Source organism: Eupeodes corollae, chromosome 2 (genome assembly GCF_945859685.1).
Source record: "Eupeodes corollae chromosome 2, idEupCoro1.1, whole genome shotgun sequence".
NCBI classification, from domain to species: Eukaryota; Metazoa; Arthropoda; class Insecta; order Diptera; family Syrphidae; genus Eupeodes; species Eupeodes corollae.
Window position 1 is genome coordinate 23,537,756 of NC_079148.1, and position 16,372 is coordinate 23,554,127.

Genomic DNA, 16,372 nt, shown 5'->3' on the forward strand with positions numbered 1-16,372 from the left:
ATCACCAGTGGACCTATTGCAACGAAAGCCATACTGCTGGTCATTAAGACCCTTCCGTTCTTCAATATATTTCTTAAGCTGAAAATTGATCAGCGTTTCCATGACCTTGGAAAGAAGTGACGTAAGTGCAATTGGATGATAGTTAGAGGGGGAGGAGGATTCGCCTTTTCCTGTTTAAAAAAAATGTATTTACAGTCTACATCGCCGACCTTTCTATAGATATGAAAAGATGAAGAGGTTTTAACTAACTTACGAAGTGCATATGACATCAGTACAATTATTGTTATAAAAGCAGTTTATGGAATGATCCTGTCAACAGATGGGAATTCCAATTATTAGGCCCGTTTAAGTATATTTTAATTATTTATTTTCAAGAACTGTCACTTTTTAGACATGTTTGGATGCTTGTTTTTTAATATAAGGCAATTAGCAGTTTACTAGTTGGGAAAACGAAAAAAGGGTTACAATTTTATAGTCCCTTAGTAAATTGCTAACTAGTTAATTGTTAAACCCTTAATAATAGGTTGTTAAAAATTTTGCCTTATTGATTTTAAATTAACGAACCTTGAAACGTCAAGAAATGTTAACACTTTTAACTTAAAAAACGGACCAATTATACAAATTTAAATAAGAATCTAAGCACTACAACTTTCTAGTTTGACGTTTTGTGTATATAGCTCTTCATATTTAATGAGAACAAACATTTTTATATAAGTGGATGTTCTTATAGAAGAGCCCAGAAACCTTTCAGATTGACACAAAAAAGACTTGAAGCTAAGACAAGTATCTTATCCCGGAATTATGATCTCAAAAATTCACTGACATTTAAACTGCTCGGAAAAATGTAAGCAATTTCTTCACATTTGACGAAATAAATAAATTTCAACATGTTTTTGATTCAACATTGAGAAAAAAAGTTGCTTTCTTAGATAATATTAGCTTAAAGAATTGCCAATACTTATGACTATGCGACATGATTATGCTGGAAATGAAAAATTTTTTCATTACATATGAAATCGGTTACATAAAGGAAATGGGCCAAGAAAATAATCGTTGCATAAAATGATCAAAGGGAAAATCCAGTCTGAATGTTAAATAACATTATTCAACAAGGTTTACTTACTGGCCTTGTTTGGTGACCTTAATTAAAATCCGAATTAAAAATTAATGTATTACGACAAGGTTTCGAGATATTGCTTTTTAAAATCCGAAAAACACGTATATAAGGCTTTTTGCACCTGCCTAAATTGTTTTTCTTTTTTTTTTTCAATAAAATCCGCAATAGTTTTTTAAATTTGTATTCCCTTTCTTCAATATTCATTTCAAATATCACATTTTTTCATATAATTTTCAAAAAATCTTTTTAAGTTGTTAGATTTCACGTAAAGCTAAAACGGTTTTAAACAGAAAGAAGCAAAATGGTTTCAAAGTAAGTTTTGTTCTTGTAACAAATCTGTTGTCTAAACAATTCTATTGTATCAAGTTTTTGAAAACATGAGTGTTTAAAACTTGAGCAAATGATAGTTCAAGTTGAAGTTTGATTCGAAATAAGCATATGTGGAAATATGTGGAATTCCTTCCCATTCCCAGCCATTGCAATATTCAGGAATTCAAAACCAATGTGCACCTCCTTTTAAACCCTTTTTCCCTTTTCTAGGTCTCACACTGTGTCATTAAATAATAAGGGTAGTAATATCCCCTTAAGGGTGCGCTTATTATAAAAAAAAACTAAGTATTTTTCAAAACTATAAAAGAATTGAATTCAATGTTTTTTTAAAACTTCATATAGAGTCTTTACATAACTAATGAGGATTTCAAGAAATTATTGTTAAAATTATTTAAATTTTGTCTAAAAAAAAAGAGTTGTTCTTTGCAAAAGCATCATACAATTTATTTTTACGAGATATTTTGAGTGTTAACCACAGTCTTAAAAACACAGTTTTTTAAATTCCCATAGGAAGTAGTACTCGTGGCAAGATGGTTAGTGCATTGGACTGTCATGCCAGAGGTCTTGGGTTCGATCGCTGCCTAAGTCTTTTCACGGGTACTGCCTCTTGCGAGGAATTGACAAATTCTCCAAGAGTAATTCTTGTCATGAAAAAGTGCTTTCTCAAATTATCCCTTCGGATTCGGCATATAAACTGTAGGTCCCCTCCATCCCTGCAATTACTCGCACACAGGACTGGTTGAGACTTTTTATCACTAGGCCCTGGTGACGGACTGTTGCGCCACCTAATTTATTTATTTATTAAGGAAGTTATTGTAATGGGTTCGATTTGTCGAATTGAAAATTTTGACATTTCTCGACGTTTCAAGGTCCATAGATTCGAAATAAACGATTTTTAGAAAGATGTTTGTGCACGCGTGTGTAGTAGTCCACCATAGCTCATGAACCAGAAGATATATCGACTTCAAATAAATTTTTGTATACAGATAATAATGCAGAAACAGCTCTCTTGCGCGTGTTGTTTTTTTACCATAGCAGTTTAAATAAAAGTTAAACATTTTGGCTAACCCAAAATATATCACGAACCAATGACTTAATTAACTGTTTTTTTATAAATAAAAAAAACTGAACAAAAATTGTCAGGTCGAAAATTTTACGAATAAAAAATGATTTTATCTCCAAAACAATTTTATGCAACGAAAAATAACAATATCTGGTAAAATTTTGAGGAAAATCGAATTGACGGTTTTTTTTTTATAAAAAAATAAAAATCAAAGTTGGTAAAAATTGATTTTCGACTCAAATATCTTTTCAAAAATTTTGGATTATGGCTTCCAACTATTTTTTATTTATAAGAAATATTGTTTTCAACATTCCGAAAAATTTTGAGAAAAATCGAATTGACAGCAAACAAAAAAATTAATAAAAGTTGGTAAAAATTGATGTGACTCAAATATCTTTTCAAAACTTTGAGATATTTAACTTTAAATAATTTTATCTCTTAAAAAATATTGCTTTTAATTGACATTTTTTTTTACAAAAAATTAAAAACCTAAACAAAAACCTAACAAAAGATGGTGAAAATTGATTTCCGACTCAAATGTATTTTCAAAACTTTGAGATACAAGCTTCAAATTAATTTTATTTTATAAAAAAATATTGTTTTCGACATTTTATAAAAATCCTACAGTCAGTTTTTTCATAAAAAATATAAAATCTACACAAAATAATACGCAAAATTTGGTAAAAATTGATGTTGGGTTCTCGATATCTAGTGTATTATAGGAGACATTGACTTCAGATTAATTTCATTCATCCGATTGGTATTTGTTTATATTAGAAATAAAAACTTTTAAGAAATGCTACTAAATTGGTAAAAATTGGTTTTCGAATAAAAATATCGTTAACCAAAATAGATTTTGAATCAAACTCTTTTAAATATTCAAAACATTGTTGGTAATTTAAACAAATTTTAAGAATAATTTAACTGGTAACTTTATTTTAACAAATCACGAAACCCTACAAACCTTTTAAGCAAGCCAAATCTACAGGCGGGATTGAAAGTTTTCAGTGTGGGTAGCATCCTCCCAGCCTCTTATTTTGTTTTTGTTTTTTTAGAATTAATAAATGGGGATATTGTAAAAACCTGTTGTGAAAGAAAAAATCAAGGGCAAGATTCGAATTAAGGACATCTTAATCATTTAAAAAAGTATTGTTTTGTTGGTGGGACAGAAAAAAAAAGGTTTTTTTATTGACCATTTTATTTAGACACCAAAAAGCCACGTTGACGATGGTCTTATAAATTATTCACGTTTCCGACATGGAGATTTGAACACAAGAAAAAACGCTAACATTTTTTGTCGGGTATTGGCGATTTTGACTTTTGCGCGTTGGTTTCTTCACCACGTCATTTTGAGACTAATTTCATCTCCATATAAACAAACTTGTTTAAAAATTCTATATTTTAATTCTGAATCAAATGAAGACACAATGTATGGAAAGAAAACTGGAAACCTTTTATCAAGACCCTTGAGCAGTTTTATAGTAATTGCTTGAGCCTCAACATATTCTACTGAATTTTATTGAACTTTTGATACAGATATGTATGTAGATTTTCAATACAAATTTTCATTCCATAAAATTAATTTTATAAGTTTGTTTTGCATAATAAACATTATACGAAACTTGAAATAGATTGCTTAATTATTACCTTAATTTTGAAACAGCAATGTGCACAGTGAACAATCACATCTCTATCAAAAATGCAAAAAAAAATTATAAATATTCGCCTCGATTTTCAAACTGAAAAGAACCATATTGCTTCTTGCAAGAATCCCATAAGTCTTTTATACTTTATTCAGATAAAAAAGGTAGATGTCTCTTTTTTGTTGTCTTTAAAGTCAAACACTTTCCAATTTAACAGCAATTTTATAATTTGTTTTGGTTTGAATAGAAACAAAAAAAGAAGAAACCACTTGAAAAATGTTTTCTCTGTACAAACTGTGACAATTTTCTATTTTTGGATGAGACTACAAAGACTATTGAACAGGCATCAGCCAGCATCCCTCCTTCAAGTAATCTCAGCAGACATCCAGTCGCCTTGGTCCGTCGCTAAATCAGTTACAAACAAATCATTCGAGTGGAAAGATCAGAACCGAGTTTGAAAACGAAAAGTGCATTCGAAATTTTACCATAGAAAGGAATAAGTTGTGGTGTTTTAATTAACGAAATCAAAAACAGAAGCATCAAAGTCAATTAAAGTATAAAAGAACTATAAAAAGTGCATGCTAATTATTACAAAAAAAAAACGTTGAAAAACGAATACCTGAACATTTGAAAAAAGACTAATATCCTTAAAATATTATAAAGAAACATCATGTCTGATATTCAAACAAAAACAAATGAAGTCGATAAGGAAACATCGAAAAGAGGATTCAGAACTCCAAAATGTGCACGTTGTCGGAATCACGGAGTAATTTCGTGCATCAAAGGTCACAAGAAACTTTGTCGCTGGAGAGATTGCTCCTGTCCAAATTGTCAATTGGTTGTAAATCGACAAAAAGTTCTGGCAGCCCATATTGCTCTGCGCCGACAGCAGACGTTAGAATCCTTAGATTCGAATATCACAAATCGAGCTTCACAGTCCAAGGAGGCATTAATGGCTCAGAAGATAATTTACAAGCAGAAACGTCGAACTCTCCAAAAGTCTTCACTACACTTAGCTGCAGCAATTGAAGGTAAATAATCCAAAAATTCATTATTTTTCTAAGGATACTTTTTCTTGGACACAAAAAGAGGACTGAGTGGTCTACCTACGACGATATGTATAAGGAAAAGGATTTCCCAGACAGTATGTCGCCTAACTGACACACTTAAGAAAACATGTGGTGTCTATATAGCAAGTATCGTCGTTGAAGAAAAGGGCAATTTTCTGTCTGCAGGAAATGACTTCGGATCAGATTTCATTTAAAAATGCAGTTAATTTTGGAAATCAAGCGAAAACAAAAGACCTAAAGAAATGTGATGCCCAACCCAGCAATAAGGACACAAACGTACGTAATACGCATTAAAAGAAGAAGAAACTAGGTATAATTTCACACTTAAATGCACGAATTACTGTGTCCACACGAAGCGGAAAGAGAGGAGTTTTATTTCAATATCTATAATTTGTGTTTCCAAGAAAAATAATAAATTTATCTTTATGAAAATGTCCTTTTTAACTTTTAACAAATGGTTTTTGTTTGAATCTTTTTATTTCAGAATCACGTCAACAATACGCTTTCATACAATCACCATTTTTAGATAGAATACGAAAACGAAGAGCTTTTGCTGATCCTGAGTTGGATATGGTTATAGAAGCGACACTTGTTGCCGCTGCTCAAATGGCAGTTCAGCAGCAAAATTTCTACCATCATCCCCAGGATTTGAGCATGACGCAGGCGCAAACTATCAGCAGAAATCCATGTGAAAGGTTTATGGAAAGATCCAATGGTTTGAGTCATACAACGATCGAACTCAACGAAGAACCGATTAAATTTAAGACTGAAACTAGTTGTTACCCAAAACGACCCAAGCTTTCATTTTCAATTGAGTCAATAATTGGAAAGTGATTTTGTAATTTTGAGTTTTTTTTTGTTGTTTGTAAATATTGTATATATTTCGAGTTTGTAAATAAATGTATTTATTCTAAAATAAAAATATGAAAATATAATCTATACTTTGTTTTTTTAATTCCTTCACCCAAGTTTACTTGAAAAACAGAGTGAACATTTGGTTGTGTAACTTTGAAAAGTTTTTGACAGATAAGGCAACGCAAAATATTTGGACCAAATATCTTAGAAATCTAATAAAAATGATCCTAAGCAAACTCAATTATGTTTCAAATCCTTACAAAAATTAAGGAGTTGTAGTTAAAATCATTGAAATCTATTGAATAAAATAATTAATAAACAAATAGTAAGATAAAGCTTCTGGTTACTTAAACAGTTTTGAAATGTACATTCTAGAACCTAGGCCAATGTAGATATCGAATAAAAAAAGTGGTAGTCCTTAAACAAAAAGTACACAAATAAAATGTTTCTAATAAATTAACAAAGTTTGACATTTACGTCGTTAATAATCCCAAACTAATGTGAACACTGAACGATGAAAGAGTATATTGTTAAAACAACCATATTAATCCGTTTTACATTTATCTAAGTCTTTAAGAAACCCCAACATAGTTGTGAAAACAGAAGAAAAAAAAAGGTTTTCTTAAACAAACATTTGACATTTAATTCTTAACAGAACATAAGCCAATGTCAAAATTGAACGAAGAAATATTACAAATTCTCTTTGTAACCTAACAAGTTTGACATTTACACATCCATACCCACACCCATGCTTTTGATTAATTTTGTGAAAGTCACAAAACTTAACGAAACTTAATGACATTAATGAGACGTGCTTTTATGTTAATGACTGTTATCGATTCAGACAACATAAGGGGCTTGAAAGTAAGGCGAGTTTTTAATATTTGATTGGCCAGTTGTTAAATAATTTTCTTCCAACTAAGACAATTTATTGGAAAGTTAGTCAAGAAAAATCTCACTAACTATCAAGCCAGGTTTATTTATGTCAAAATGACAGTTAATCATGTTTCTTTTCATTTAACTGAAAGCTGAACTTTACTCCCCTATTATTTATTTATTTTCTGCACAATTCCAATCAATAATTTGTGTTATAGGGTTCTTTGTTAAATTGGAAAAGAGTTAAGTAATATTGGGTTTACAAAATACAAATCGTGATGGGCTTGTAGCTTTCCTGAGGAGTGTTTTGTAGACAATAATGGTTTTGGTAGTTCTTGTACGAAAAACTGAAAGTAAAGGATAGTGAAGTAAAGTTGTGAGTTTGAAATGTATGAAAATTAAAAAACTAACTAGTTGCCTTGGTGAAACTGTTCAACTGCAAATGAAGTGCTTATGTTTTCTGAACCTGCCCAATGTCAAAATTGATCGAAAAAAGAGGACAACTTCAAAGTGGATAGGTTAAGACGACATAGAGGACTTGAAGGTAAGCCATATTTTTAGTAGCTGCCAAAAAATTGCCTTTCAATTAAGGCAACTTTATTGCAAGGTTTACTGTAAAGTTAGTCAAAAAGTCCCTTACTTTCAAGTCAAATCTACAAAAGTCAAAATGACAGATAATCATATTTTTTTTCATTTAACTAAAGCCTGAACTATATTGCTCTGTAATTTATTTATTTTATGCACAATTCCATTTATTGTTTTTTTGTAAAAGGGTTCGTTGTCAAATGAAATTGGAAAGGAATAAGTAAATATTTAAAATTAATTTAAAACTTAATTTATAAACAAACACAAAACACGGCATACAAACTAAAAATATTAACATCGATTTTTTATTATGGCTAATTGTGGTGCTTGTAATACCTTACATGATCGACTCCATTATGTGTAGCGGTAATTGTTGAAGAGTTTTTCATGTACTTTGCATTGCATAAAACTTTTTGCTAAGAGAAAATCTTTTTTCTACTTTTGTGATGAATGCGACCCGATCGCCGAAAAGAATATTGTTCGAGACGTCATAAAAAATATAAAGGACATAGAAAAACTGTAGAATCAATTTACTTTTCTTTCAAAGAAAGTTGAAAATCTGACCTGCACCAAAGGAAGTATTGAAAATAAAATTAATAAAGACAAAATTTCTGATTTAGGAAGCAAAACAAAAACCTTAACCAAACGTAAAAACGATGATCTTGACGACGAAAATTCTGATACATGCCATTTACCAAAGAAAGTTGCAACCTCCGTATTTAAAGACTTTGCAATATCCCGCCCAGTAGCCAATTTTCCTTCTTTAACATTACCACTGATATCAGCACCGAATGTTGTTAATTTCTCACTGTCTAATTCAACGACCCAACTGAATGTGGATTATTCGACTTCTACTTTGTCGAAAAACATATTTTTCCCAAAAATCACCAACGAAACTACTTCACTAACATCTCCAATTGTATCCGGACTAAAGGCTATTGAAGGGCAAAAAATATTGTTTCTTTCTTAACTTGCACGGTCTACAAATGCACTTCACAAAATCACTTGTCCGAAAAGCTTGGTTCCCCATTAACGTTAAATGTTGAGAAAATTTTACATTGTAACCATACTAAGTATTCATCCTTTAAAATACGTGCACCTGACACAATTTTCCATGTTTTAAATTCACCATCGTTTTGACCTAAGGGAGTAATAGTTCATGAATTTATGAATAAGTCGAACAACCCTTTTCGTCAGTATCGGATAACAACCACAGCTTAAAAAGGTATTAATCTACTACCAAAACGCAAATGGACTTCGGACAAAGACCAACATGGTTTACAAAAACATTAACAGTCTTCCTCACGATATCATAATATTGACGGAAACATGGTTCAACAACTCTCGGACTTGGAGCTTTTTGACTCATCTTATCAAGTCTTTAGACGTGATCGTTTTAACTCAGACGATTCAAACGCCGTTGGTGGCGAAATTATTGTCGCTATCAACAATACTCTCACTGGTTACCTGATTGATGACTTTCGATCAACAGACATCGAAATACTATGCTTAAAAATTAAAATGGCAACAGGACATTTTTTTATTGTACTAGCATATATACTTCCAAGCTCCAAGAACGAGGTTTATGAAAAACTGTATAGAAAGTATTTATATCCTTTTGGAGCCTGAAGACGAAGTACTGGTTGTTGGTGATTTTATTTTACCCAATCTCAATTGGATTCAACTTGACGATGATAACTTCTACGGTCCAATAAACGCGTCATCATGAAACGAGTTTTTATTAACAGATGGTATGTCTTCATGTGGCTTAAAACAACTCAACGGTGTGAAGAACCGTTTTGGAAAAACACTCGATCTGTTATTTTTCTCCGAAACCATATGCTCTGAAGCAGCTGTGATTTCTTTTACTGTACAAATTGTGGACGAAGATCGCCATCATCCTGCATTAGGCATAGCACTTAATTTAAACATGGCTTCACCACATATGCTATCTAATAACAACAAACTAGAAATCAACTTTAGTAGGTGTAATTTTGAAAACCTTTTTACCTTATTATGTATGATCAATTGGGATCAATTATTTTGTAATTTAAATATTGACGATATGTGTAACATTTTTTATTTAACTCTTTTTGACTGTTTCTACAAAAAGATTCCATTTAAAAAGACTTGAAATAACATGAGTGTTCCACCATGGTTTGATTCCCACGTTTAAAACTTAAAAAACAAAAGGAACAAAGCTTGGATAAAGTATAATCCTATATGATGACTACATTCGGAAAATTGAATTAAACCTTAAAAATAATCCTGATATATGATGAAATAACTTAATGACTGATTCGACATCAAATAGTAATGAGCCGAGAATAATTGCGAACATGTTTGCAAACTACTTCAAAGATGCTTTTGTAGATTACAAAACTATTAGTTTTCCTAACACATCTACCACTGTTATAAATTTCCCCCCTTAAATTCTATTAATTTCGTTATAAGTGAAGATACTGTCCTTAATAATATCCTACAACTTGACGAATGTTTTAGTCCTGGTCCCGACGGTGTACCATCATCCATTTTAAAGAAATGTGCTGCGTATTTATCACACCCGTTATGTGTTCTTTTCAACACGTCTTTAAGTAACTCGCTGTTTCCTTTTCCAGGTTGGGGGATGTGCCGTCGGGGTGACTTCCTGGCCACGTAAAAAATACCTTTAGTTGCGAAGTACCAGCAAGCCTCGGATACGGACGGATTCACTGTTGACAACCCACGCAAACGAAATAAGGACAACGACCTTCGGATATGTACGTGGAATGTTAGTTCCCTTAACAGACCACGTGTAGCCGAACAATTAGCGGAAGCGCTAAACTGCTGCAAGGCAGATATTACCGCCATCCAAGAAGTGCGATGGGATGGACCGGGCAAACGCAACCTAAAAGACTGAGATATATACTACGGCGACTGCTACCGAGAACAAAGACAGCGTCTATTTGGGTGTGGATTTGTTGTTGGAACTAGACTCAGGCAAAAAGTCTTGTGTTTCAACAGTGTGAGCGAGCGCATCACGACAATCCGCATCAAGGGTAAATTCGCCAACATAAGCCTAATATGCGCGCATGCCCCAACAGAGGAAAAGACATATTCTTCGAGCTCTTGGACAAGACATATGAGCAGTGCCCTGGCTATGACATTAAAATTGTCTTAGGAGATTTTAATTTTAATTTTTAAAAAATAAATAAAATAAATAAAATAAATAAATAAATAATAATCGGGAGATACAGCCTGCACGACACTACTTCCGAAAACGGATTTAGGCTGATCGATTTCGCTGCGGGGCGAGACGTTCTGGTACCTAGGTCGCAGTTCACACATTTCAATATCTACAAGGGGACATGGAAATCTTCTGATCAATCAACCGTCAACCAGATTGACCACATTGCGATCGACGCACGATACTTCTCCAGTATACAGGATATCCGAACATTCCGAGTGTCCAACATTGACTCGGACCACTACCTTGTTGTAGCCAAGGAACATCTTCTGATATCCCGATCCAAACCAAAACAAGCAAGAACTGTGAGAAGATTCGTCGTTGGACGGCTACAATCGCAAGAGACTGCCATGTGCTTTTCCGATCGAGTCTCTAATAACCTCTTAAGGAGTCCTATGCTTCCTGCATTAAGCATTCAAAACCAGTGGCAACATTGCCTTGCAGCCATCAGAGATGCCGCCTCTGAAGTGCTAGGTTTCACACGGCCACCACAGCGAAACCCCTGGTTTGACGACGAATGCCGGCAAGCGCACGCAGCGAAACAAGAGGCATACAAAACGGCGCTGCACAAAAGCACTAGAGCTGCTCGCGAGCTCTACGAGCAGAAGAGGAGAGAGGAACACCTGCTTCTTAGATGGAAAAAAAGAGAGCATGAGAAGCGCGCGATCGAGGAGATAGAGGGATGTCACAACAGTAATTAGGTTCGTAAATTTTACCAAAAGGTAAAAAAAACTCCCAAGGGCACCAGCCACGAACCGAAGTCTGTAAAGATGATCAGGGGAACATCGAAGTAGAACCGCAGTCGATGCTGAGAATATGGAAAGACCACTTCTCCAAATTATATAACGGCGATGACGAACCGAATTCCGCTGTAAGGGAGATAGAACCACTCAACCTCGGCGACGCAGATCAACAATTCCGCCTACCCGACCTTGACGAAGTGAAGATAGCTATATCTAAACTTAAGTCAAACAAAGCTGCTGGAGCTGACGGCATCGCTATTCAAAGCAGCAGGCGATGACTTGATACGGAGCATGCACCAACTCATCTGCAAAATATGGTCGGAAGAAAGCATGCCCAATGAGTGGAATCTCAGCATAGTGTGCCCGATACATAAGAAAGGAGACCCTCTAAACTGCGCCAACTACAGAGGCATCAGTCTCCTTAACATTGCGTATAAGATCCTCTCTGCCGTATTATGTGAACGTCTGAAGCCATTCGTCAACAACCTGATTGGTCCTTATCAGTGTGGCTTCAGACCAGGAAAGTCCACTATCGATCAAATATTCACACTACAGCAAATCTTGGAAAAATCCCAGGAACTTCAAATCGATACCCACCACCTCTTTATCGATTTTAAAGCCGCGTATGACAGCATCTATAGGGAAGAGATCTACAGAGCATGGTCTAGTTTTGGCATTCCTTTTCAACTTATCCGTTTGTGCAGAATGACGATGGAGAATGCACGCTGCTCTATCAAGGTCGGAAAAAATCTCACCGATGCGTTTGATGTCAAAAAAGGTTTTAGACAAGGCAATGCAAAAGTCACCCGTCAACACTAGAGGCACAATCTTCCAAAGGTCCATCCAATTACTTGGGTACGCAGATGATATTGACATAATTGGAAGATCAAAGCGTGATGTCAGTGGAGCGTTTTTGAGCATTGCGACGGAAGCGAAGAAGATGGGTTTAGTGGTCAATGAGGGCAAAACCAAGTATATGCTGTCATCAAAAAAGGACATTGAACAACGACGTCTTGGACAAAACGTCACCATGGACAGCTATAACTTTGAGGTAGTTAAGGACTTTGTCTACCTAGGCACCGCTATTAATGCAGACAACGACACCAGCGCTGAAATCAAACGAAGAATAACTCTTGCAAATCGCTGCTTCTTTGGACTTAGAAGGCAATTGAGAAGTAAAGTCCTCTCTCGAGCATGTAAAATCACCATCTATAAGACACTCATCATCCCGGTTCTCATTTATAGCGCTGAGGCCTGGACCCTGTCAAAGAAAGACTCAGGTGGCGCACCCAGGTGGGAGAGGACCTCAACCAACTTCGCGTGCGAAACTGGAGGCAGCTAGCTAGGGACCGAGCTGGCTAAAGACGCATGTTGGTTGAGGCCCAGGTCCGCCACATTAAGTAAGTAAGTAAGTATGGTCACCAGGTCCGCCACCTTAAGCCGTACACGTCACAAGACTCGAAGCCATTCAGAAAAGATTTTTGAGTTTTTGTCTACAATCCCTTCCGTGGTTTCATTATATTCATACATTACCGCCTTATTCACAAAGACTGTCTCTTATAAATCTTCCTTCTTTGGCAAATAATAATAATAAACGGACAAATTTCATCACCATTAGTTCTTGGTAGTTTAAACTTTAGTTTTAGTCGTTCAAGTATAAGACTCCAGAAACAATTGAATATTTATTTTAGCAGATCAAACTTAAATCAATTAATTGAAATCACCAAATGATAATATAAAAAGTATAAATTGGAAATTAATATTTTTCAACAGTCTAGTTTATGTTTTTAGATTTTAAGTAGATATTAAAAATTGTTTACGTTAGTATTTAAGGAATTATAAATAAATAAATTTAATATGTTTCTACAATACAGAACATAGTTCGTGATGGAATTGTAGCTTGCCTAAGAAATGTTTTATGTACAACAATCGTTTTTGGCAGGATAAACTAGAGGTAAAAGTTTGTGAAGTAAAGTTCTGAGTGTGAAATGTATGAGACTTAAAAAAACTTACTAGTTGTCTTGTGTTGTCTAAACTTGCCCAGTATCTAACCTTTAATTTTGACATTTATGTAATTTCACGACCATACAAATGGTTTTTATTAATTGTACGCGTTCATTTTAATACTTAGGCTACGGGGAAAAAAACTGTTGATTTCGAACGTTTCTTACCAAATCAATTTACCTGTTTTAAAGTTACTCCCGCATTTTAACATGTTAACAATAAGAAAGAGGAAATTATTTCGTATAACAATATATTTAATTTTTTGTTTTTTTTTTTCTTCGAATAAATAACGAAATTACAAATGTGTTTTCAATCAATCAATATAATTTATGTATAATATATAATATAATCTATAGTAAATATTTTTTTTTTGTAATCAATATTTTTAAGACTTTTGCAACATTTTTTTTTGTTTTGGTTTTTTTATATATAATTCTGTGTTATATTATATAAACTACCTTCTTTATAATAGTTTCCATAAAATTTGAAATATAGAAGTGAAAATTTTGCTAAATTAATTCATTAGCACCTTGAGATATTGCGTCGAGTAAAATAATTATAATTATTGTGTTGTTAAGAAACAAAACTTTCCTTATTTACTGAAAGTTTAGATATTGTTTCATAATATTATATTATACTTTTTTCAGTTGCTTTGTTTAGCTTTTGTTTCAATTAAAAACTAAACAAAAACTTGTAAAATACTAAGAGTTTTGTTTCTCAATAACGCAATTTCAATCACAAATAGGTATGTTTTCCTTTAGAACCAAACAAGATTTAAATACGTTTTCATATTTCAATACCTCCAACATTATTAACAGAATTTATACATATATTTTTTTAAGTAATAAATAAATTATTTCGGTCAATATCGATTTTAATGTTTTTTGTTTTGTTTTGTAAATTGGTGTCTTAATGTCTGTTAAATCGAATTAACAATTCACTAATCTTATATTAAATATCTAAAACAACACACATAGGTAAAATTAAAAATACGTTTCATTTTTAAAAAGTTAAATTTTCAAAACAGATTATAATAAATTTTAAACTTTAACAGTCTCGACTAACGATCAATAAAACACTTTGTTTTAAAGATTAGTTTTAAGTTTTAAACTATATAAAAATTTAACTTAAATTTAACATTTACGCAAAGCAGAGAAAGAGAGAGATGAAGAGATAGAAAGAGAGACGAAAAGAAGAAGAACACGAAGTCGTTACATAAAAGCTTATTTTGTCTGTCATTATATTATTGTCATATATATTTACGTAATTAAAATATGTAAAATCGCAATTGCCTTAAACAAATTAATGATCTAATACAATAAAACATTAAATATAAGTCTATTTGTATTTATTCAAAACCAAAATCTTCAAATAAGAAGTTTTACATTAAAAATAATATTGCTTTCTTATTCACTCTCAATTTTTTGTTTCATTTTCATAAATTATATTCTTATAAAACAAACAACATTTATGAGTTGAATATTTTAAAAAAACTTAAAAAGATAGATATGTTTTTTTTTTAAGTTTATAAAGGTGTGCATTTTTCTATATAGGCTAAATTCATTGTGCTAATATTGGAAGAAATTGTTTAAGAAATTGTATACACATTTTTCTCGTTTATTTTATGTATTTTTTTTTTACTTTTGCAAAGTAGGTTTAGTCTATTATTAGTTTTAGGTCAAATTCAATAAAACATTTTTATGGAAATTCTTTTTTCTCCTTTTTTTAAAATTCTTAAAATTTACAGTCATAGCTTTCAATTTGTTAAAAAGGATTTTTTAATAAGAGGTTTCATTTTGAATAGCCGACTATTTGAACAGTTGTCATTTTTAAAGCTGTTATCTTTTGAAATTAATCATTGAAGTTGTCAAAACTAAGAACAAAACTTAACTCTGTTGGTATTTATTAACCTTTTGAATTGAGATGTTCCAAAAACAGCATCACACCATATTTTAAAGTTCTTTTAAAACAAGAACTCAAGCTCAAGCAAAATGATTCGGCCCATTTTTGCATAGTAAACTCATTTAATAAGCAGTTCAAAAAATCCAAGAGTGATGAAAAGGTTCGCGTCACTGTTTCTTGCGACCTTATTTACTCTAGAAAGAGTGCAACTGTTATGGAGATTGGATTGCCCTACCGAGCTTTGTTTAATGACTTTGTATGGATGTAATTCGAAGATATCAGTTGTTATTAACGACGTTTATTTTTAACTTCAAAAATAAGGCTTTTAGAATTTTTCTTTGGGGGACAAGTGAGAGATACGATCCATGTCAATTCTCCATAATTGATTTAAAACGTTTAAGATAGAATGGAGGTCATGCAGCCGCAAATGTGCGAATCAGAAAATTTTATGAAAATGATATGGCCATTTATCTATCTAAGCTAAAGTCTAACAAAGCTGCTGGAGCAGATGGCTTGAATGCTGATCTCTTCAAAGCTGCTGGAGATAATTAGCTAAGGAGCATGCACCAACTTATCTGTATGATATGTTCGAAAGAAAGCATGCCCGATGCTAGGACCTTACTATTGTTTGCTCCATTTTGAAAAAAGGATACCCTCTAAACTGCAATAACTAAAGAGGCAACAGTGTACTTAACATCGCTTACAAATATGTGAACGTCTAACGCCCATCGTCAATAACCTGAAAGGACCTTTTCAGTGTGGCTTAGACCAGGAAAGTCCAAAGTTGATCAAATATTCGCATTACTGCAGATTCTGGATAAAACCCAAGAACATCAAAAAGACATCCACCATCTATCTCTTCATCGATTTCGAGACCGCATATGACAAATCTACAGAAACGAGCTGTGTAGGGCCATGTCTAGTTTTGGCATCCCTGCCAAAATCGTCCGTTTGCGTA

General features: G+C 32.9%; 1 protein-coding gene across 1 annotated transcript; it reads left to right on the forward strand.

Moving 5' to 3' along the window:
• Positions 1 to 4,561: 4,561 nt before the first annotated feature.
• Positions 4,562 to 6,104, forward strand: LOC129946864 (doublesex- and mab-3-related transcription factor 2). The gene is made up of 2 exons (XM_056057225.1): positions 4,562 to 5,184; positions 5,708 to 6,104. Exons 1-2 carry the CDS (start codon positions 4,824 to 4,826, stop codon positions 6,055 to 6,057), a joined length of 711 nt encoding a protein of 236 aa, XP_055913200.1. The 5' UTR covers positions 4,562 to 4,823; the 3' UTR covers positions 6,058 to 6,104.
• Positions 6,105 to 16,372: the final 10,268 nt, after the last annotated feature.